Source organism: Chenopodium quinoa, unplaced genomic scaffold (genome assembly GCF_001683475.1).
Source record: "Chenopodium quinoa cultivar QQ74 unplaced genomic scaffold, ASM168347v1, whole genome shotgun sequence".
NCBI lineage: Eukaryota > Viridiplantae > Streptophyta > Magnoliopsida > Caryophyllales > Amaranthaceae > Chenopodium > Chenopodium quinoa.
The window spans coordinates 4,864,439-4,888,908 of record NW_018742914.1 but is presented as its reverse complement, the minus strand read 5'-3'; the positions used below and the strand labels follow the sequence as shown (position 1 = coordinate 4,888,908).

The 24,470-nt window shown below is 36.3% G+C and overlaps 2 protein-coding genes across 2 annotated transcripts; both read right to left on the bottom strand.

Annotated features, from left to right (window-relative positions):
- Positions 1-216: 216 nt before the first annotated feature.
- On the bottom strand, positions 217-5,753 carry LOC110727963 (cellulose synthase-like protein D5). The gene is made up of 3 exons (XM_021907554.1): positions 4,600-5,753; positions 2,656-3,460; positions 217-2,189 (listed from the first exon to the last, which is right to left on the bottom strand). Exons 1-3 carry the CDS (start codon positions 5,607-5,609, stop codon positions 417-419), a joined length of 3,588 nt encoding a protein of 1,195 aa, XP_021763246.1. The 5' UTR covers positions 5,610-5,753; the 3' UTR covers positions 217-416.
- A 6,459-nt stretch (positions 5,754-12,212) lies between these two features.
- On the bottom strand, positions 12,213-15,422 carry LOC110727962 (eukaryotic translation initiation factor 6-2). The gene is made up of 8 exons (XM_021907552.1): positions 15,259-15,422; positions 15,101-15,156; positions 14,640-14,736; positions 14,465-14,550; positions 14,321-14,365; positions 13,042-13,172; positions 12,831-12,941; positions 12,213-12,742 (listed from the first exon to the last, which is right to left on the bottom strand). Exons 2-8 carry the CDS (start codon positions 15,108-15,110, stop codon positions 12,485-12,487), a joined length of 738 nt encoding a protein of 245 aa, XP_021763244.1. The 5' UTR covers positions 15,111-15,156; positions 15,259-15,422; the 3' UTR covers positions 12,213-12,484.
- Between the last annotated feature and the right edge of the window lie 9,048 nt (positions 15,423-24,470).

Here is a 24,470-nt window from a genome sequence, read left to right as displayed (position 1 = left end):
AAATCATGTTGTTAGTAGAAAGAGTCATGTTGTGGTATTGGTCAAAAGATGGGGGGTTTTCTGTATTAGACTACATTTCACATCATATGATTAGTTTTGTTTTTGTCAATGGTATGTAGTTTTTGTTGTAGGGTGATATCAAATGGGGTACTTGGTGTACTGTGGAAGTGATATGCCTTCAATAAAACTAGAAAAGGTATAATAACTTGCATCATATAGCTAAAGAATGAATTACAACTGATACAGTTCAAACTAGAAATATGACAGTATTTCAGGACTCAGGATATAAAAAATTACAAGATTTTTCATGAAAGAATCATATTGAACTAGTTATAAACAGCAAAATGAAGTCTGAGAAAGAACTTCATCTTTGTTACAATATCCTCATCAAGTGGGGAAAGAAAAGGTATTATGAATTAAGGAAACTCGAACCTTAAACCCTGATGGCCTCCGGTAGGGGGACTGATATTAATCCAAAGCAATGAGATGGTAATTGAAAGTAGCCCTGACCAAACGTAGACTATTGTAGGAACCCTGCCACTTCGCCCCATCAACCCTTTAGCGAAAGGATACAGATGGCATAACACCCAGAAGCTGAAGAACACACCTCCTAGAAGCTTACTCCATTCAGGAAATGGACTATATAAAGTCCTAGCAGAACCCACAGCAATAGCAATCATGTTAATCATCATGATTGTTATTGGAGGAAGCATTAGGAAGCTCCATTTGACTATATATAGATCAGCAAACTCGTCTTCAGCATCATCTGGAGTAGCAGATTTTGAGGTTAGTGTGAAGGAAATGTCGACTCCTGCTATGACTTTGAGTAAACCTTGAAGAACAGCAGCAGGGTGTGCACTTGTTCCTCCAATGAGCCAGAACTGCTCGTTCCTCCACCAGTCGTGTAGGGTGATTCCTGACCACTTGATCTCGAGGAGGGCAAGCATACATAAGGACAGGGATACGAGCAGCAGCAAGACCAGGAAGGTTACATTGAGGGATTGGACTATGAATTGTCCTGAAAAGAGTGAGAGGGCAGGGAGGAAGCAATAGACAATTAGGAACATAGAAGTGAAAGGGTATAAACCGACATTTAGGTATGCCACCCTTTGCAAAAACTTCATCCTCCTACTAGCAAAAAGTGCATTGTTTTTTGAGAAGAAGATCTCCACTGAACCAGTTGCCCATCGAAGAACTTGATGAAGGCGGTCAGTTAGATTAATTGGGGCAGTCCCTCGAAATGCATCCTTTTTAGTCACACAGTAAATGGACCTCCATCCTCTATTGTGCATTCTGTAACCTGTCACAACATCTTCTGTTACAGAACCGTATATCCACCCTACTCGTTTACCCCACTCAGTTCTATCCTCGTAGAAACAGGAGATAACACTAATGGCCTCAGCGACAGTAGCAGCATCTAGAGGCTCTCGAGGGACAGCAAGTGATCCTGCAGGCCTCCCTTGGTTACCCTTGCCTTGGAGATCCTGAAGAAGCCTGCCCTGGTATTCTGCTACTGGGATAGATGCAGCTAAAGAAGTGGAATTTCCGAATCTCTTAGGGAGGAGCAATGACTCAATGTCTAAATCATCATTATCTTCTTCATATCCTCCAACTGGTAAAGCAATCTCTTCAGGGTTTGGTTCTTTAGCCTTCTTTCGTAGAAGCAATTTGAACTTTCTCGAGCCAAACCATCCATGATGTTCAGTAGCCCTTGGAGGACTGAACCCATACAATGCAATCCTCCGAAAAATGCAGCCTGTACCAACATACATTGGGCCTTGTAACCCATCATAAGCTCTCATGGACACATCAAAAAACACAGTGTTGTGGTTTGCATAACGATCACTGGGATCAATCCCTTCAAACCTTTGAGGGAATTGCACATAACAAATTCTATCACCACCCCTGTCAAGCATAAAGCACATTCCTTCCCTCAAAGCCAAGGAGTTGTGGATGTAGTGATCACAGTCGAGGTTGAGGATGAATGGACCGTTGGACATGATTGCACTAGTCCTTACTAGTGCATTCATAGCTCCGGCTTTTTTGTTGTGATCATAACCTGGTCTTTTCTCTCTTGACACGTATACTAGCATGGGAAGGCGTATGTCTACTTCGGTTGAGTCTATCAAGTTCTCAGCATCTGCTTCTGAGCCATACACTGGTTCAGAGTTTGGTGGTGCTAGCATAGCCTGCAGATAAGAAAGGATCAGTATTCTAATGATATAAAAAACTCAGCTTAGTTATGAAGCATTATAGAAGTGGTCATGCTACCTGAATTTCACTTTGCTGGTGTAAATGCATGCCTAACATTGTATTCAATTCTAATGATTCAGCACTCATTATAGCATGAATTGTAAAAATCTGACATTTTAGGCATAAATCTAGTCATTTACTTAACTATTCTTTATTTAACATTCTATCCTATGGCCAACTATGTTTATACTTCAAGCTAATTTGAGATATAACAATGTTAAGGTTACTAGCATTAATCAAATTGCAATGTCATGATTTAGAAATTTGTATACAGCTAGTAAAATTTCGATTTTCATCATAACAGAATATGTTAGTTTTTGAAAGAGCAAACATTAACAAATTGAATGAAGCAAGAAAGTAACAAACTTTCGATTCCAAGGCCAAGTTTTAAAAATAAAGTACCTGAATGATACCAGCATGATCACCTCTAGAGTGATCAGGTTCAGCAGAAGACCAAGTTCCAGGCCAGTGAGAACCATCAGACATCCATATTCCCTTAACAACCTTTAGTGGTTCAGCAAGGTTTCCTCCCATTTCCATTTGTTTCTTCTTAGCGCGAAGCTCTTCATGGGCGTTGTAAGCATCAGACCGTCTCCTGATAGACTCCGGTAATGAGTTAATCCTCACTTTAAACTCATCATACTCTCTCTTAACACGTCTCCTCTCTCGAACAAAGTCCAACCTGACTTTGTTCTTAAGAAAATCCTTCTTCTGTCCAAAGTATACCTCAGGATTTCTTGGCTCTATACTATGCTTTCGACAGAAAGGCACCCAAGTTCTGGCAAAACTCGCAGTCTCAGCTAAGGCCTCGAATGTCAGAAGTGCACCTCCATCATCTGACAGATAACAGGCCAACTTCTCAACAGGATAGTCTACTGCAAGGATAGAAAGAATGGTATTGGCTGTTACAAGAGGAGGCTCCTTTTCAGGGTCTGCTGTCGAAACAAAGACATCGATTCCTGGAAGATCAGATCGACCCTTTGGGTTACGAAGATTGGGGGATTCGTAACGATCTTTTAAGACAGAAAGATCAGTAATTCTGTTAACAGGACAGAGTTTAGGAAGCTGGTCTAAAAGCCAAGAGAATGCAAACCAAACTTCACAGGTAACAGACATGCCCCATAACCACATGGCTTCGCGGTTAGGATGTCGAATTCTCCAGGCAAGGAACAAGCCCAAAGCAGCAAAACGTATTACCATCAATATTCTGCATTAGATAAATTAATATGAGAATCAAACATCACAATTATAATGTCACCTTTCTAACATTGCTCAACAATGTATGTAGGTTTTTTCTAGTCAAAATGAAAAGAAAATTGCTAATTGTCGGTTGTATGATCTGTTATTATTTCTTACAGTACATCTATTGTTATTGATAAGCACCATGAAGAACATAATGCAGAATAGCTTAACACGGCATAATGGTGTAGGAAATGACATGAACTAAAAAAATAAAGGAATTTGATGAAGGAGATAGTTTGTCAGTAATTCATTCTAGTATTCCTATATCTTATCTTACAATACCCTTCATCGAAGATGTATATTATGAGATATACTATATCTTCTTATGAATAATAGTAACATTTACACTTTTTAGGATGTTCAGAAAAAGTTGTCACATTTCCTAAAATAGTTTCGTACGAGTAGTTATGATTTATGACTCAGATGTCCTAAAATGCCCTCATTTAAATTGAATGACAACGTAGATAGAGTCAAATTAAATATTACAAATGCTATTTTTATAGAAATCATTGTATATATGTGATTTGAAAAGGTTAAGACAAAATGACAACTAATTTGTACCACAAAACTATGACCGTACTTTATAACCAGCTAACGGCACATAGCTTTACTCTACAAAGAACATACTAGTAACTATAGACAGTTACATAAAGCTTAAAGCACCAGTAAAGTACAGCATCTTCTTGTGATTATGTAATTAAGATCATACTAAATACTAGTAGCAAAATAGCAATATTTCGATATTTGGTTCAAAATCCAAATAATAAATCAATACACGTATAATAGATCAATACACTAAAATCATTTTCATTTCAAATTGTAAACACCAAAATCCACAAAAGTTGCTCAAAAACAAATAACCCTACAAAAAATGTTAAAATTTATCTAGACTAAGTTAATAGTTAATTAGTTACACCTAAAGTTAGATATTTACACTAAGCATATTCTAAACTACACAATCAGAAAACAACAATTAACACAAACATAACACAAGTACCAACCAAAACACATAAAATCATCCACAATTAAACTCTAAATTAACCCACAACATAAACTTTAGATTAATATTAACAAAAATATTAAGAAATGGTAGCAAAAATATACCTATAAGGGCTGATAATAGCAGTAGAAACAGCAACCTTCCTAGTCAAAGGCTTCCTACACCTCTCCCCAAAATCAGGCGGATATTCAAACCCATTATTATTGTTATTATTGTTCACATTATTCCCTCCACCACCACCTCCACCCGCTCCGAATCCGTATCCATCTTTAGGCCACAAAGCATTACCATACCCATAAGTCCCTTTAGTCTCAAACAACCACCTATTATGATCAAAATCAGGCGGATACTTGACTGATTTCACAACCGATAACCTTTTATCCAATTTAAACTCGGCCGCCATCGAACGAAGCGGCCGAGCTTCATCCTCCTCTTCCTCCTCCATCTCCTTACTCCCACCATTTTCTCGGTCTTCTTTATCATACAATTCCTTACACCCAGGACAATGTCCACCACCTTTGCTACTCAAACAATCCAAATAACATTCCCTGCAAATTTTAAACCCACAATCACATGGATTTATAGCTTTCTCATCACACCCTTTCATCATACACTCATTCACTGATTTCCCCTGTTCTTCAGATTTCTCCATTGAACAATCAATCACATGCCCACGTGTCACCGAGTTAAACCCACCTGTGAAAATCGTACCCGAGATAAAACCCGGCCCAAATCGGGCCTGATTCAGCCCAATTCGGTCCATTGACTCTGTTTCTGCTCTGTTTTGTGAGTCAGAAATTGACGAAATTGGAGGTCTTTCTGGGGTTGGTGGGATATGAACAGTGTAAGAAACGAACTCTGAATTGAGTCCTTCTTCATCTTCATCTTCTTGTTGCCTTTTCTCTTCTACTCCGCCTTCAACGGCGTCGTTTTCTTGTTGAGTGATTGAATATCGCCGCCGTCTCGCGGAGGAGTTCCGGTTAGTTTGAGCACTAAGAGGAGAGAGAGAATGGCGTTGAATTGGACTTGTTAACCCGATATTCCGGTTTCCTCCGGTTGATGTTACCGTTATTTTCACCGGAGAACTTGATGGAGATAACGGTTTCTTTATCATTTTTTTGGGATTTCTTTCTAATCTTCAGATTTTTTGCTAAATTTCAGAGAATCTGTGAGAAATTTTCATGGAGGAGAGAGAAAATATGGAGAGAGAGAGAGAAAACAGAGAACAGGTGATAATGAAGAAGAAAGGAAGGCAGGTTATCTGGTTAAGTGGGGAAAACGGTAGAATTTTTAAAATTTGAAAAAGGGATTTTTAAGTGGGGACCATTTGAACCAACGGTCGACTAATTTGGACCGTTCAAAATGAAGAGGGGCATGATCGGACGGTTTATATGTATAGTTGAATGTCTTGAAATTAGGACAAGAAAAAAATATAGGATGAGTCAGAAAGTCAACAATATGATGACTTTATAATACAACGGTCTTATTTTAGAAAATCGGTGATAAAGCAATAAAGGCTAAAGATTGTTAGTTTTGTAATAATAAGTAAACTTAGTAAAGTAGATTTTCTTACAATTGATTTTAAAATGTTTTGAGAGGGAGTGATTCACGTTGATGCAAATCTGAGAGAATTATGGCGTGTCATGATGATGTAATTATTTTCAATCAGTTGGTTTGTATATTAAATTGTTTCCATATATGTGTAATAATATACTAATAACATGGATTATGTCCAAATGTCTGAAACGAAGTACAAAAACTTTTGTATACACCCGGTTTACACTAATATTACTGTACATCGAGTAGTATAAGGGTAAATTTTACCTAATTTTAGGGTAACTTTTTGCCTTTTTTGGGTAACTTAAAACATAATACAATTTATATATATATAGACAATAAGAAAAGTTTTATAATGGTAATTTAATTACATTCAATCACTAATAATTGATTTTTAGCCATTTAAAATGTGATTCTTTATTAATAATTTTTATTTGTATTGGATTTTTTTTATGCATATTAGGGTAACTTTTATTTATTTCAGGGGTAACTTTTGATCAAATTAGTCTATCTTTATAATGGATGTATAATAATTATTGTACACCCGATTTTTTTTAAAGTTTGTGAATGAAGTATTGTATAATTCCTAAAAAGACAAAATTGGCCAATCTTATATGTAAATTCAAATATCAACCTTTTTTATGTAAATTCAAATATCTTTTAAAAGTTAGGTTAAATTAGTTAACTTCCTACAAAAAAAAAAAAAAAAAAAAAAAAGTTCATACCTTAGTTTTTTATCATTGTAATTAATGTTTTGCCAACCTCATTGTCATCCCTGAGGTATATAGCCCATAACAAGGGTTATTAAAATCGGGATTCTACTTTGAATCGGGAGGGCCTCTCAAAATCGAATAGTAAATCGAACCGTAGAATCGTAAGATTCCACGAACATGCATAATCAAGACGTCATATTAAAATTTAATTGATAATATTTAAATTTTTAAAACCTAATTATTAATAGAAAATAGTTGTTTATCCACTTAGCAACCAATAATTGACCATATGTAAAATCGAGTAAAATCGTAAAGCGAATTGTATGACATACGTAAATCGAGTAATTATTAGATTTAAATTGGAATTTTAATAACAATGGCTCACAATGTAATAGAAATTTGCACTACTATAAATACCATGTAAATTCATATGGACACATAAAAATTACATAAGAGCATTAGCACACAAGTAGTTCTCTACATGACTACATCTCTATACTTTTACATTCTTAGTATATTGTACAACAATATCAACGTTTTAGAGGCTACTATGATCAACATTTGAAAATATGTCCGTTAATTTTGTTAACTTTCTTTAACTTGCGTTTCATCACTTGTTTGAAATTATCTAATTCATTAATTGTTTCCATATGAAAGTGTTTTTGGAAACGGAAGCCTCCTAAGCGTGTTAAAGTATTACAAGATATATCAAGATGTCCAAATGCTATTGGCTTCGCCTTGAGGTATGAGAGCTTGGCCTGCAAAACAGAGAAGGTTAGCTGCCCCGGGGGTATCATCCGGGAAAGCCCTTTAATGCTTAGTCAGTAAGAGTACTTTCTAGAGAGAGAAGAGGAGAGAATTAGGAAAAAGTTTCCATCATTAACGAATGATGAACTATTTACAGATGTACTTTTCTACTTTACAATCATTAATGATGGGCTGGACCATAGAGGGGCATTTTCGTAATTTCAGACCACTGGGCTTAGGACAATAGACTTGACCCAAACAGAAAGAGCTTTAATTTCTCTCAAAACTACAGGTCTTACAACAAACATACCAAATTGTTAGAACAATCGAAGCAAATATCACATAAGATCATACTACAATTGATAACATATTCTATTCAATTACGAAATGATTGAAAATTTCAAAGTATTGATCCAAATTCTCTATACTATGTAATTGGAAGCTAATTATAACATATGATGAAATACTAGCACTAATATATTGTCGTGTGACCCGTGAGTTATGTATTGGATATCCAATTTCATATCAATTACCAAACTTTGGTCATGAGTCATGAAATTAATAAGGTGTTGGGTTTCCTTCAAAAAAAAAAAAGGTGTTGGGTTTTAGACGAGAAAATCTAAGTTTATAACTTTGATAAACATTTGACACTGTAAAATATGGGTCATACTACAATCGATAATGTTCTATTCAATTATAAAATGATTGAAAATTTCAAAGTATTGATCCAAATTCTCTATACTACGTAATTGGAAGCTAGTTATAATCTATGATGAAATAATAACACTAATATGTTGTTGTGTGACTTGTCATGAGTTATGCGTTGGATAATGGATATATATCCAATTTCAAATATTGGGTATCGATTCTCAAACTTTAGTGATGATGAGTCATGAAATTGATAAGGTATTGGGTTTTAGGCAAGAAAATTCAAGTTATAACCTTAGGTAAACATTTGAAGTTTATCAAAGGGTAAAATAGTACAATCTTTAATTTAATGAAGGGGTATAATTATAATTGACGGTGTAATATTCAACCGAGAATGAAGATGGATAATATATAAGGATCCATAATTTCCCTGTTTTGGTGATAATCCCAGACAACTGCTTGAACTATGCTTCTGAATGATCTGCGTACTAGTCTAACTACGACGGAACAAGAAACAAAACCAGATTACTTTAAAACTGCTAGAATGGCTGCAAATGTGACTCATGTTTCACGCAGTCTTTGGATCGAATCGAATCGGATCGAGTTCGGGTCCTTATAATAATGCTTAGATACAGGAACTAGTGATACGGCATTTGATAATGCTTTTACATAGCTCTTTTATCAATAGGAAGGTATAGTAGATCAAACTAAATTGACTACAAAATTTGAAACGGCTCGACAAAGCTCCTGATGCAAAACAACACAAATTGATCGATTTTCTCGAAAATAAAGTACTGAAACTATTACAGTAAATAAAATTGTACAAAGCTACAAGCAGCTAAAGATCATTATAAATGTTCTCAAGAAAACGGAATTAAAGAGAACAAGACTTGTAACTATCAATAAATATTACACATACAATTTTCACTTATATGTAGTTGATCAATGACTTCCTTGCGTAGATTATCACCAAAAGGAAAACCACCAGGTCCTTGTTTTCTTAGAAGGTGTTGAGCTTCAGTTGAGCAAATCCGGCCATCTTCTCCAAACTGAATAAGGGTATCGGTTGTACGTTCTTCAATGAATATTTTCTTTGCCACGGAAGCTGAATGATCAGGGTCAAAGGGGCAAATCAGCCAAGGCATTATCGCAGACAGTACAGATTCGTCTTCCATTTCAGTATTACTGATAGAACTAGAATTAAGACGAACAAACACCACTTCAAAACTAGGATGCTTTGCCTTAATCTCATCATACCAATTTAACAACTTATCGTAAAGGTCAAGGACTTCCCCAAGGCAATCAAGGTAAAGAACTATGTTCCTGCCTTGGAGTTGAGACACAGCAATCTTGTCATCTCCTCGAATAACATAATCCCGTGAACCATACACCAGCAATGACTCTAAGGTGAGTTCCCTAAGCTTCTTCATTCCACGTTCAATAAGGCATTCTTTAGTGAAGGGAAATCCATCTATCCCAAAGTTGTACATGACCTCTGCTCCATACCGCTCCACATATTCATCATGGGGTCCGACAATGATGAGCTGTTGGGAGCAATAGCCGTAGAGACAGAAATCTTGAGTGAGTTTATGAAGCCTCTGGCTTACTGAATTATTAAAGGGCAATCTCAACCAATTAGTCGATATGTTCTGCTTCTGCAACTTACTATCTGCATTCGCCTTGTAGGCCTCAGGGTCAAGACAGTCATCAAAGAAATGTAAACGAGCACAATCTCAAATGCAAGATTTTTAGTCCTGCATTCCTCATACACCTCATGGAGTCTCATAGTATATCTTTTCCAACCGTTTAATAAGTACAAACCAACAACCTTCTCCCTGAGTTCCGAGATAGTGATCTCCTGCACACGGACACCTGCTGAATTAATCTTATACACAACATCAGAGGGACTGCACCCTAAAAGCCCCTCAAGTGTTGTCGTATATGGAGCTTCCCATGTTAAGTACTCGTATTTGTTTGCTCTGATTTCCTGCAGTTTCTCATCAGTAAAAGGAAAGACATCGGCTCCTTGATTCCACCAGTGGTCAGGATATCCACACAGTATAATGTTTCTCTTAGTATCCAAAACGAGACATTGAACACTCATATAACGCTCACTGTAAGGGTTAAAGCTAAGGCCAAGGTCAAGGTACTTACATATAAAGTCACTACGCTTTGAGTCCTTGAATGGTACTACCAGACACGAAGAGGGAAAACCCGTCAAAAAGTGATTGAAAACCAACTCATGATTCACCAATTTGTTCATCTTTACAACCACTACTATCTCAACATCACTTTTTGTGGAATACAACTCGTTACATAAATTTGCTAGACTTTGTATACCGCTTGAATATATATCTTCACGAAAGGCAGGCACATAAAAACAACAAACAATAACGTATTTTCCACTAAACACCTTCCCTTCAACCTCAACTCGCTCACCATCATTTCGTTCAAGGTAATTCAAATCACCCTCACCAGACAACAACGATACAACATCAATAGACTTACCAATCTCAATAGCACACGACTTCTGTGATTCCAACACCATGTTATTAATTTCATCCGTATATTCGGGTTCCTGAACTTTAATTTTCCTAGCAATAGGACATCTTCTCCCACAACGTGGCTTATTCTGCTCTTCCCTTACCACAGGCCACATGGACTTCACAAGCCTTCCATAACACCGCGGCAAATCAAAAGAACATTCTCGATACAGGCCCTGCAGACACTCGATCGAATTCGACACGGTATCAATTTGTCCTTGGCATACAATATTTCTCTCAACATTCAGAAGAAAATATTTTAAACCAGGCTCATCCATATTAAGGTAGTCACATACAAAGTCACGACTCTCAGAGTCCTTGAACGGTATAACAAGACTCAAACCGGGTAGAAGCCTCATTAAATCACAAAAACTATCATCATTGAAATAATCAAGTTCATCCGGCTTCATCACGACCACCATCTCAAAATCTTCTCGTACGAAAAACACATCATAACACGCAGTTATTAGAGTTTTTGGACAGACTGTATCAATATGGTCGTAGTTGTCGAAGCCGCCGTGAGCAACAGGAAAGTGAAAACAACACAATAGAATGTATTTGCCACTAAGAGTATTCTCATCAACTAGTTCGATTTCATTGTCATTGTCATTGTCATTGTCATTGTATTGGTTGTCGTACGTTCGTCGAAGGCGATTCGACTCACCAATGTAAGATAACAAGGGCATAACATCATCTAAATCCCCCATATCCTCAAAGGCTATTTTTCGTTATTCATAAATCATAACATTCAAAACTTCAAGCCTGATTTTACGATAATTAGTTTTTAGTATCATGATCAAGTCAAAAAAATTTTAAAAAAAAAACTTGAAGAAAGTATCGAGATAATAATAATAATAACAATAGCAAATTAATTACAAGAAAAATAAAGGATGAAATTAGAATGAAACAAAAACTCTAACCTTCGCTCCAAAGCTATGATCAGAGCCACGACCTCCAAGTATTTATAATAAACCCTAGAAAAAAAAACTAAGCTCTGCCTCTGACTTATGTAAATTATAAACCTCTATTTTATAGAACAAAAAATGAGATAGAAAGAGAGAGTCAATTTTTTTATTTTTAGGTTTTATATACAAATTAGGAATATCTTTTGTTTCCTATTTGTATTTTTATTTTATTTTTTTTGACAAGTTGTTTCCTATTTTAAAAAAGCGTGGTTTAAAAAAAAAAAAAAAAAAAAATTGTAATATTCACTTGATAGGTAGAATGTATATATGTCAGTAATATGTTAAAGTTTATAAATGTATGTCTAGGGGTAAACAAAAAAATTAGTATAAAGTTGTGGGTTTTTTTTGGTTAATTATTTAGAGTTGTAGCCTTGTGAGAGTTAAAAAATGAAATAAAATAAAATAAAATATGAGAATTGACTCAATTGAGAGTTGGGGTTTTGGGGCAAATTTAGCTTCAATACCATGAAGGCAGAACTTTGGGCCAAATTTGTAGCATAAATAAGGCAAAAGTGTACTCTAGGAATTTCTAAGTACTGCACAGTTGGAGAATAAAGTTTTGCTTGCCAAACATGAATAACATAGCTAAATATTCTATTCAAACTATTATAAAATCACACTTTGAGCCTTTTCATGATTTTGCAGATTGCACAAAGTATCTACAAATACACCTTTCCGGTTCAATAGTTCATTCCATCACAGCCAAAATTCCAAAAATTTGGAGCAAGACCGCCTATAGAATTCGACATCTAATAATTTAAAGATAACTTTGAGGACACAATATGGTGTTTAAGTCACCAGTAACAGGGGCAGAATTCAGACATAGCTGTCAATTAGAGACTTCCTCATCTCATCGACAATAGCACTAGGCTGGGCTTCCCTCAACTTGAAAACACTCTCAATCACTGAAAGTTCTGTAGCGGTTGTGTCAGAACCACAGAATGCTGTCCAGTCATTCACCGTCAAACCAGCAGCGATTACTTCGCTTCCTCGGTTAACCGTTCCAGCCACCAGGGGAACCTGGAGTAGTGTAGAAAGCTCATCTAAGTCTTGAATTGAAGTGTGAGGATGGACCTGAGATAAAAATAAATGGTCAGATCATACAAAGATTTAATAACTGTGAACAAAATTTTTACAACTGTCGAGAGTAGAAGGTACATACCAAACCACCTTTGTTAGAAAAAGCACAATAACTTCCCACAAGAATGTTTCCAGCAATTGTTTGCCTGAAAACCTCGACACCAAGAACATCTGCAATTATCTCCTCGGTTTCCTAATAACATAAATCAAAAGGAAAAAAAAAAAAAAAAAAATCAGCAAAGTAATGAGAAAAAGGCTCAGGAAATTATGAAAATTCCAAAAGAAATACACACCTTATCAAGATCAGTGTGGGTGAGAGCAACATAATCATTGCATGCTATGCAATTTCCTAGAGCAGATAGCTTTTCTTCAATGCGTTGAACAACTACTGAATCAGGAAGACTGTTCCTTAAGTGCTGGAGTTCTTGATGACATAAAAACAAAGCATACAATCAATACGTATTATCAGTTCAAAAAAAAAACAAATTCAAAGGAAAACGTAGGGAAACTAAAATAACTATAAATTGTGTAGCGTATGTAAACACATCTCAGCCAGCAAGCAAGGCATATGGATAACAAGACCTGAGTCATGGTAAATCATGAAAAAACCAGCATACAAAAATTGTAAAATTTGTATCTTCTTCTTCTCAATAAATTAGCATCTTAATAACATCCCTATTCCAGACTATAAGTCTATAAGTGTCAAACAACAAACAGTTCTTTCCTTAATGACCAAAATAACGTATCTAATTGTCACAACTATTTGTTTCAGTGATGCCTTCTCACATCAAAATCTACAGTCCTATGTGCAGCAAAACCCTCCAAACATCCACAATCCTAAATCCAAATACTACAAGTATAAAAGCAAACAAGCTTAAATTTAGGCAACATAAGAATACCAAATCCAAGCTTAAATTTGTACAGAAGAACAAACCCAGAAAATTGGAAGACAGTTTCAACCTATAATGGGGTGAATTTAACCTCACTGGTCAGAGACTAGTGCTGAAGATAGAAATTCCTCATGAGAAAAAAAAACTGTTTCTTCAACCATCAACCTTATAGCTCAAAAAGGAACCTTTTTTTTTTCCCCCAAATTTTCTCTTATCTCTAATTTTGCAATTCTCTCCTGCTACAAGTAATTTCCAACAAGATTGGGACTAAAAGGGACAGAACCTTAAAAACTCATCAAGCCTCAAAGTATTGAATAACATCCAGGCTTATTGTAACTACACAAGTACATTAGTATTCGACACAATCACAAACATGGAAAAGTTATTATCTTTCTGAAAGAGTTGTTTCATATCCTGTAGATTGAGATGTTATGTGATCAATAAGTCCTTCCCTTTAAAATGTAGTGTATCTGGATCATCAACTAAATGTTCAAATAAATTGCACAAGAACATTCAAGTCTAAACAAATAAAACCTAATTTTTAGCCGAAGAAGGATATGGTGTCAATGAAATACAACAAGAGAAGGTCACATGTTAGCTATTTGATAATGGCAACTAGCTAGAAATTCAAATAACAAGTAAAACATTGAAGATAGACACATCTTATCAATTAATCACTCACCCTGGTCAGTAGTGGAGTGAGGCACAAGAAGCCCATTTTTGTTTCCTGCCACGAAACGAAAAAAGCATAAATAACAACTACATCAACCAATAACAGTCACATTCCTAGAAGACAATAAAACACAGCACCAACAGCAATCCTTACCGGCACACATTCGGCCAATAATCCTAGTTCCACCAATAGAGGTCTTTACAACGGGGATATAATCCGCCAACTCGGATTCAAATGTACTGCAAACACACAATTCAATTGAACTTATAACAAAAGAACCAAACTAAATAAACCCAAATAAGCTCAGCAGCAGCTTAAGCAAGCAAACCTGTAAAAGTTCTCAGACCCGCCGATTGCGACCAAACAATATGCATTAGTCAACTTAGAGAACACACCAACTTCACAATTGTTCTCAAATTGAAGCCCTGCAAAATAAACACATTAAATCAAACAAAAATATACCCTCAAATTCTTCAAATGCTTGAAGAAATTGACATAAAACCCATATAGTAATACAATTTACAATAGAGAAATAAAATCACTAGATACATATTAAATTGAATAACATTAGCAAATACAACCCAAAAAAAAAAAAATTCCCAGGTCAAGAATAGAATGATATTACTGTGTAAACCAAACAAATTATTGAAATAGAACTATAAAAATCCATTGTTATTTGATGTAGAAAGAAATTAAAAAATTTAATCAATCAAAGTCGTATATAAATATTAAAAAAATACATGAATACATGAACAAAAATTGAATAAAATCAGAGAAAGAATTGCTTACTGGTAGCCATGATTAGACGATTGGAACAAACACAAGAAGCGCAACGGCAAAGATAGCTGCAGAAAATTAATAAAAAAAATTAAATAAAAAAAATTATAAATTTGTATAAATAAGAAAACCCTAAAATGAGAAAATAGTAAGAAGTAAAAAAATCTTACAAAGAGAAGAAGGCGGAGGAGAGAGAGAAGAGACGGTATGGGGAGAGAGAGAGATGGGGCGGCGCGCGGCGGAGAAAGGAGAAATCGGGGATGTGTTTGCAGGAGTTGAATGGGGAATGCCAAATGTTTATAGAAGGGTTAAATTGTTAGAGTTTGTAGCCGCTTTATAAATGCCGCCTTTTCGCTTTTTTTTTTTTTTTTTTTTTTTTTTGAAACCAAGATAAAATAAAATAAAATAAGGTACTACTTAGGTACTGTTCACTTCACCTTAAAAGAAATTATTTTTAATGAAATAAAATTATACGGAGTATTTGCGGAACTTAAATTAATTAAACTGAACTGAAATAATTTTTGTTGAATTGAAATTAATTTTACTGATTTTCTATTATAATTCTTTTTTTAAAAAACTGAATTTTACTGAACTAAACTTATTTTTACTGAACTGAAATTAATTTTACTTAATGTTATTTTTTTTTAAGGTGAAGTGAACATGGCCTTAGTTGATTGATTGAGGTCTACCTATGGGTTAGTTTTACTTTTTTAAATAAAATATTTTATATTTATATACTACGATAAAATTAATGATATTAATTGCTGGTTATTACAGTGATTGCAGCGCGTTATGTTTGCAGCTGAACATATCACGTGACCGCTTGTAAAAAAAACACAGAATCACCCCTGTAACATTTACCGAAAACCCCTATAATACTGATGAAGTAAACCATGTAATACTAGCGAAGTAACCCTGTGTGCACAACCACCATATAATGTGATAAATAAATATTACCATAAACTTTTATATGTGGCTAGTTATACCATATAGCCAACCATCATGGTGTTACCCTATTAGTGTTATAAGGGTTACTCTATAATGGTTATAGGGGTTGCTTAGTAATATAAGGGTTACTTATGCCCTGTTCTCTTACGTTGAAATTCAGTTTAGTTTAGTTTAGTTCAGTTCAGCTCCTAATTTACTTTTCTTATAAAATATTCATTTCATTTCATTTCAGTTCAGTTCAGTTCAGCTCAGTTAAGTTCAGCTGAGTTCAGCCAATGAGAACAGGCCCTTAGTTAGTGATATAGGGGTTACGTTGTATTATGTTAGTATTGTAGGGATTGATGTGGCCAGCTGTATAAAAAACGCGCTGATGTAAGAGTGGTATGCTATAGAATTAAGAAGTAGAAAGAAAAAAAATCCGCAATTTAAGACAATGTGATGTACAATTGTTTTATCTTAAATTTTGTTAGTTTTTTATTTTCCATTTTTTTTCAAGTGACTTTTTGTTTTCTTAAAACTCGCATGTCCCTACCTTATCCCTACCTTATAAAAATTAGGAAATTGCTATTATGAATAGTGCACGGACCATTTTACCCCTCAAAATGTTTATCCCCGTGTGTAATTAAATTTGCAATATTTCTAAAGATCCATTAATTAATCAGAAATTAAGTGCAAATGGATTAATAAAGTTTATAATTTTCTATATTTAATAGGGGTTATGGTTTAATTACATGACAACATTAGTCACTGGACAACGAAATGTTATTGCTTTATGTGGGCGTTATTTTAAAGTAGTTCAACTAAAGTTTAAAAAATTATACAAGTAACACAACTACACAACATCCAACACATTTATCGTTTATATGCAAATAGCTTTGATAAAATATTATACACAAATTGGCATAAGAAATAAAGGACATCAATAATAATTCTTTTCAAAGGGCTAGTAGTATCGCGCACGTTGTGGAATCCCTAGTAAATATCAAATTTTAAAGGAAAATTTGTTAGAAAAGATATTTTGCATTAACCATTTTGTGATAGAAAGCCTTTTAAGTGACAAAATGGGCATTTTTGTGTGCTTTTTGTTGTAAATTGAGACATTACACAAAATTTTGGGCGTTGACTACGAGTTTTCCAGCGTTGACCACATGATATTATTTATAAGTTCCCCTAATAACAAAAACCTGTTTCTATTTTACTTGACCATTTGCAAAATACAAAAATCAGCTGTAAAATTTAGTAATTTTTTATATATATAATTTAAGGTGTGTTTTATTAACCTCATTTCCACATATCTTAATGAATTGTACTCTAATTTACTAGGGTAATGTAGGTTTAGATATGCTCCCTTCGTCTCATTATAAAGTGTTTGTTTTATTAATTAGGTGTCTTAAAATTAAACGCCTGAGAAGGTTTTGCGTAGAACGGACTCATGTGTGTCCATTTTATAACCTTCAAACACACCACCTCCATTTTTCTTATGCTAAACTTGCCACTTTAGTGATCAAATTTTTTTGTATGATTGGACTCACGTGAGTCCGTTCTACACAATACTTTTCCTAAATGCCTAATTCTATTTTAGTTTTATGTATTAAATTACATTCATAATTTCACTTATACTTTTTAACACACTAAAATTTCTTAAATACTCCCTTTAAACATGTTTTTCTTTATGGTCTACACCAAAAAACAAAATATTGTATTACTTGTTACAATTATTCTCAATGTACTTTACACATACTTTTTATACTTCATTTACATTAAAATCCGTGAAATAGACATCTAATAATAAAACAGAGAAAAGGTCATAAATTGTGTAAAAATTTGGAGTACAAATTTATTTATTTATTTTTTTTTACTCAAAAGAAATACGTGTTCCCCAAGTTAATGTGGTCTAAGGAATGTGGCTCACCCCCCCTCTTCGCTTGAGGCGCAAGTAGTACGGTGGTTTTTCTTTTTCTATTTTTTTCTGACTCGCAAACCAAGTCAAAGAGTGTTTGCTCACTTAAAGTTTCAACGTCCAAGAGTTTTCTTGGAGACCAAGGGAACTTCTCAAAGTTCCAAGTAGCATGAGCATCCACTTATCCACGCATTTGCAAGTTGCAACTTGTGACTTAAAAATTGGGTATTAGGCTATTAGCCCACCTCTCATTTCTCCAAATTTTACAATACCTTTTCATTTTGTTTTTTTGAAAGAATTCACATACTATATCTATTGTATTAACTTTATTATTGTATATAAATAGAAACTTGTTGCTACAAAATATTGGTTATTTTTTCTTATTACTCTCTTAGTTTTTGTGAGTTTTACTCAATTATTGTAACTACGCAAACTAAGAAAAAGTGAAAATAGAGAAAAAATCTGTGATTACTTTTTGATTCAAATGAAAAAAGGTCAAAGTTATGTGTTACTTCATAGCACATACTTCCTCCATTTCTTTATAGTTGCAACACTTTCTTAAAAAAGGAAACGTCACAATAGTTGCAACATACTATAATTAGAAAGTATTTAATGTCAAAAGTTGTACTTTTACCCTTATATACTCTCATGACTCACTAAATTATACTCTTAACAATCTCTCTCCTCCATTTTAAGTGTTTTAAATCACATGAGACTTACTTTCCTTAAATACCGTAAAAAAGGATGTGTTGCAAGAATTAAAAAACGGAGGAAATACAAAATATGTGCCCAAGAAAGACAGAAAATGTAAATTGGGTTAAGTGGAAATAACAAGTTATATTAACATATCCAGAAAAAGATGTGATTACTTTTGATTCAACTAAAATTATGTTAAAACCCAACAACGACTACAAGGCAACAATGATACTGAGTGCTGTAACATTTAAATGTTATCTGTGTAGAACACTCCTAATGTATCATCTATATGAGGAAGTGCAAAAGAATAATTGTTAACATTTGTACATGAACATATCTGCATAAATATTATTTTTGCAGGTAACAACTCAACATTGATACCATTGAATTGTGACATTGTACAATAGATAGTAGAATGGTACTATAATTGGTAGAAATGTAATACATATGTACATGACACAATAGTGTACTTCTGAATCTAACAACATCATTAAGTTGTGAATTACAGGTTGCTTTCCATACTAAATTACAAACACACTGACATACTTCATCAAATACTATAAGAAGCTATCATGCATCTTTCCTGTATTGCTACTTCATTATTTCCTGATCAAAGTCGGTATGTATGTGCGACTCAGTCCATTAATCACGCAACGTAGTGCAAACTCGGGCAAACATTGCTCTGTTTGCCACAAGTGAATTGTCTGTTGAATTGGTTGAGAAATCATGCCCTTAGATCATGACTATCTGATCAAAGTGAAGAAATCATTAGGCAGCAAAGTATTAGAGCATCCGCAATGGATAGCTACATCCCTTGTAATTTTGGCTTGCTATATCATTATTCCCAAAGTACATCAATTTAAGCTACAACCTTCACAATAGCAGGCTACTACAAATTTTATTTATTTATTTATTTATTTTTATAAGAGGAGAAACTAATGCCAAAAAATAATCACATGCAATTTATTCCTTTTATTGGACAACAAAAACCAATGTAGTAACAAAACAATTCTAATGTAGCTCCACATTAGCAAGCTAGTAAACTAGTAGCTACAACTATTAAAAATTGCAAGCTAGGACTTAGTTTATACCATTGTGGGTGTTTTTACTCCCCAAATAATTTAAGCTTATGCTTATGCTAGCTCAATCAACTCAGTACTAGACAACTGAGACACATGAGTACAATATATCAGTATTTGTTGATTCATATACATAAGCAAGAAATCAAGCCACATGAAGAGAAATTGTCATCATGGTGTTGTTTGGTTAGCTTTCAAAAATGTGGGAAATGAAAATTCATGGGAATTTGCAAATGGGGTAGTTGTTTGGTTAACCACAAAAAGTGAGAATGGAGGAATTGGAAATTCATTGGAATTTGGCTTTCCACAAAACATGGGAAGTTAATTACCTACCTCCTCTTTGGTCACTCAAAATTTCCATGAATTTCAAATCCCCTTATAACAACCAAACAACTTAATACCATTTCCTAGGAATTTTTTGAAGGAAATAAATTCCCATGAAATACAAATTACCATAGAAATTTAATTCCTATGTTAACCAAACAAGCCCTATAGTCATCCACAGTATTGGTTGATTCAAACAACCTCAATTTCTTCCTAAGAGATGTGAAAATCCCCATGCGTTTCCACCTTTAAGGACCATAAACTAGTTGAAAAACTTCAGTCGTCCTAAGCTTTTCAGCCAAGGTAGTCGGATTTAGAGGTCCTTTCGCGGGGTAGGATTTGAAATTGCAATCTTCTAGACGAAAAAAAACCCCTTCTTCAACCCGCCAGCCTCCAAGACCCCTTTCCCTTTGTCGTTTCTAGGCATCTTGCTCCGGTGGTCTAGAGATTGAAGTCCTTTAGTGGTTGGTGGTGGCTTGTGGTGAAAAACCTAGATCTAAGAGATTAGACAGATTAGTAATTGAGGTGTTTGAGAGAAGAGGTTAGTAATGGTGGTGGCGTAGTATTTTAAGAGAAGGGCTGTATATGGATGTGAATAATTATAACATGTGTAAGGATCGGTTTTTATGTGAGGGGTATGTTCGTACTTTTTAGTCTAGTTTTATGGGCGTTACTTGGAAATTTGCGGGCATTGTTTAACAACCCCTGTATGAGCGAAGTTGATAAAGATCAGACCTCCAAAACTTAAAATTCCATGTTATGAACCCCTGAAGACTAATCAATACAACATGCCAGTAGTAAAGAATGATACATATGTGGCAATGCCACTGCACCAGTGTTGCATATTTACCGTGCAGGACTTCCACTAGGTCTGATTGACTCCTATACTCTCTAGAAATCACATCACCACTGGGAAAAAAATAAAAAGAAAAGAAAGAACTACCTAAAGTGCTGCCGGGGGAGCAAATAATGACCTATTGAAGTGAGATTGAACTGTCAGGAGGAATTGGTAAAAAAATCTGCTGATGGCAATATAAAACATACGAAAGCACACAAAATCTTATGTTTTGGTATAAAATTACACAAGTCAGTAACAACTTAAATGAGTTAGTAGAATTTAATTTATCCTTGCTAACTGCACTTCATGGTTTTTCTAAGTTGATTACAAACTTTTGAATTGCTTATAGCCTAGGATCTGCAACGGTAAGCGTAATTAAACAGAGATTAGGGGAAGGTTTGGCGTTGTATTAAAGCTAATAGCTTGTAAAAGATAACATGGCTTTAGGCCATTACTCTCCAAGGTTTCTATTACAAATTTCTGAATAGTTTCCTCTCTCTTTAGGCTACTCTATTTATACTACTTGAGATACAAGGAATTGGCCTAGTGCCTTGATTGTTAACAACTACTACAATTTGTCTTATAGCTAATAATTAATAAAGGTAATCTGCCAAAATCCTTCAAGCCGTTACTGCTGTTGTAGTGGGTGTGCTCCTTGCATTGTGTCCTGCTGCTGCTGATTTTGTCCTTTCTGTCCTTTTCTCCTGCTGTAAGTTAGGATGCGTGGTGGTGGAGATGAGTGTATTGCAATACTCCCCCCCAAAAGCGCCACCTTGTCCTCAAGGTGGAAAGCAGGGAACTGAGCATTCATGGCCTCGGCATCCTCCCATGTGGCCTCAAAGTCAGGCAAACCTTGCCACTTAATCAACACATCCAAACCATCCCTTCTCCCTAGCTTGGGTCTGCTGTCCAACACAGCTTCAGGTTCCACAATTAACTCCAATTCCGGAGTGATTTGCTCTGGAATTGTTGGCGAACACGGGGTGTGATTTGCTCTGGAATTGTTGGCGAACTCACAGCATTTCCCAAAGCTTGCTTCAATTGTGACACATGAAACACGGGGTGTAATTTACATGTCTCAGGCAAAAGTAGTTTGTAGGCTACCTTCCCGACTCTTTGCGTGACCTCAAAGGGGCCATAAAAACGTGCTGCCAACTTCTCGAAAGGTCTCCAGGCTAATGAGCGTTGTCGATATGGCTGGAGTTTAAGGAACACCATATCCCCCACCTTGAATTCCACATCCCTCCAACGAACATCGGCATTTTCCTTCATAATTTGCTGGGCACGCGTCAAATGCAATTTCAATTCATCCAACATCACATCCCTTTCTTGAAGAACTTCCTCAACCGAGTGCACCGCCGTTTGCCCCATTCCCACACGAATTAATTTAGGAGGATCCCTCCCGTAAACAGCCTTGAATGGAGTCATGTGGGTTGATGAGTGAGGGGATGTATTGTATGAGAACTCGGCCCAACCCAACCACTTGGCCCACGCTCTTGGTTGATCACCTACGAAACAGCGGAGATAGGTCTCAAGCCGATTGTTCACCACCTCGGACTGACCATCCGTTTGCGAGGTGCTCCGCTTTAGCCCTGTTCTTTGAAGCCGAAAGAGCTCCCTCCAAAACATGCTGACAAAGATCCTATCTCGGTCAGTCACAATACTCTCCGGCATTCCGTGCAATCGAACAATCTCCCTCATAAAAACCTCCGCTAATCCAACCGCCGTGAAAGGATGTTTCAACCTCAAAAAGTGAGCATACTTCGATAGGCGGTCAACTACCACCAAAACCGTGTCAATTCCCTTGGATTTTGGAAGACCCTCAATGAAATCCATGGTTATATCACTCCACACCTTTTCCGGTATAGGCAAGGGTTGCAGCAGCCCCGCCGGAGACCGTTGTGAGAGTTTGTTTCTTTGACAAATCATACACTACTGCACATACTCATCTACCTCCTTCCGCATTCCGGCCCAGCACCAATCGGCCGCTATTCGTATATAGGTCTTCGTCTCACCCTCGTGTCCTCCCTCCGGTGAGTCGTGGTATGCTCTCAACAAAACCGCCTTTAGGCTCGAGTGAGTTAGAAGTACTACTCGACCCTTATACAAGAGGTGGTTGTCTTCCACGGAGTACCCCTTGACCTGTTCCCCCGCCGCAATCTACCCCTTCAATTTCTGTATAAACCCATCTCGCGCACACTCCTCCTTCAAAATTGACCAGTCGACTCCCTGTGTGGCCACCAAGGCCCCTAAATCCGCCGCGCCTTCCTCCTCGCCCCTCCGCGAAAGGGCATCAGCCACGCGATTTGCGATCCTGGGCTTGTATTGGAGTTCGAAATCGAACCCAATTAATTTTGTAACCCATTTCTGATACTTTGATCCCACTTCCCGTTGTTGCATTATGAATCTGAGACTCTGTTGATCGCTTCGCACGATAAACCTCCGACCAAGAAAATAGTGTCGCCATTTTTGCACAGCCAAGCAAACAGCCATTAACTCTTTCTCATACACAGACTTGCTTCTCCCTATTGGGCCTAATACCTTGCTGAAAAAGGCTACGAGCCTCATATTTTGCATTAAAACCGCACCAAGGCCGAAACCCGATGCGTCGGACTCCACCACGAACACCTTGTGGAAGTCCGGCATCACCAACACCAGCGCCGTGGTCATTGCTGACTTGAGCTGAGTGAAAGCTTGGTCAGCCTTTGTGGACCATCCAAAGTTATCCTTCCTCAATTGATCCGTTAAAGGATGGGCTATATGTGCATAGTGTCTTATGAATTTTCTGTAGTAGCCCGTTAGGCCCAAAAAACCCCTTAACTCCCTTAAGCATTTTGGGGTGGGCCAATTCACCATAGCCCGTATCTTCTCTTGATCCACAGCAACCCCATCTCTAGATATCATATGGCCCAAATAAGCTACTTCACCCTTCCCAAACTCACACTTCTTAAAATTTGCAAACAACACATGGGCCTTGAGTGTAGCTAAGACCACCCGTAAATGCTCAACATGCTCTTCTTTACTTGCACTATAGATGAGAATGTCATCAAAAAAGACTAAGCTAGGACGAATTTCCTTAGGAAAGGCCGGAAAATGTCATTCATCAACGCTTGAAAAGTCGCCGGAGTGTTGGTTAAGCCGAAAGGCATAACCAAAAACTCGTAGTGTCCCTCATGGGTACGAAAAACCGTTTTATGGGTGTCCTCCGACCTCACCAAAATTTGGTGGTATCCGGCTTTCAAGTCGAGCTTACTAAAAATTTGAGCACCATGTAGCTCGTCTAGTAGCTCATCAATCACGGGAATGGGGTATTTATCGGGCACTGTTTCTTTGTTTAGGGCCCGATAGTCAACGCAAAATCGCCACGATCCATCCTTCTTTTTCACTAGAAGAACGGGACTAGAAAATGGACTTGAGGATGGTCGGATAATCCCGGCTTCTAACATCTCCTTAATGAGCCTCTCTATTTCATATTTTTGGAATTGCGGATACCCGTAAGGGCGCACACTCACCGGGTTACTCCCATCTTTGAGTAAGATGGAGTGTTCGTGCCCCCTAACGGGCGGCAACCCTTGGGGTTCCTCAAAGACCCCACTA

Coding starts and splice junctions, on each gene's coding strand:
- LOC110727963 (XM_021907554.1), bottom strand. CDS start 5,609: ATGATAAAGAAACCGTTATCTCCATCAAGTTCTCCGGTGAAAATAACG. Junction 3,461..4,599: donor GCTATTATCAGCCCTTATAG/GTATATTTTTGC, acceptor TATCTAATGCAG/AATATTGATGGTAATACGTT. Junction 2,190..2,655: donor ATCATGCTGGTATCATTCAG/GTACTTTATTTT, acceptor TCTTATCTGCAG/GCTATGCTAGCACCACCAAA.
- LOC110727962 (XM_021907552.1), bottom strand. Junction 12,942..13,041: donor CCCACACTGATCTTGATAAG/GTGTGTATTTCT, acceptor TTATGTTATTAG/GAAACCGAGGAGATAATTGC. Junction 12,743..12,830: donor TTTCTAACAAAGGTGGTTTG/GTATGTACCTTC, acceptor TTTTTATCTCAG/GTCCATCCTCACACTTCAAT.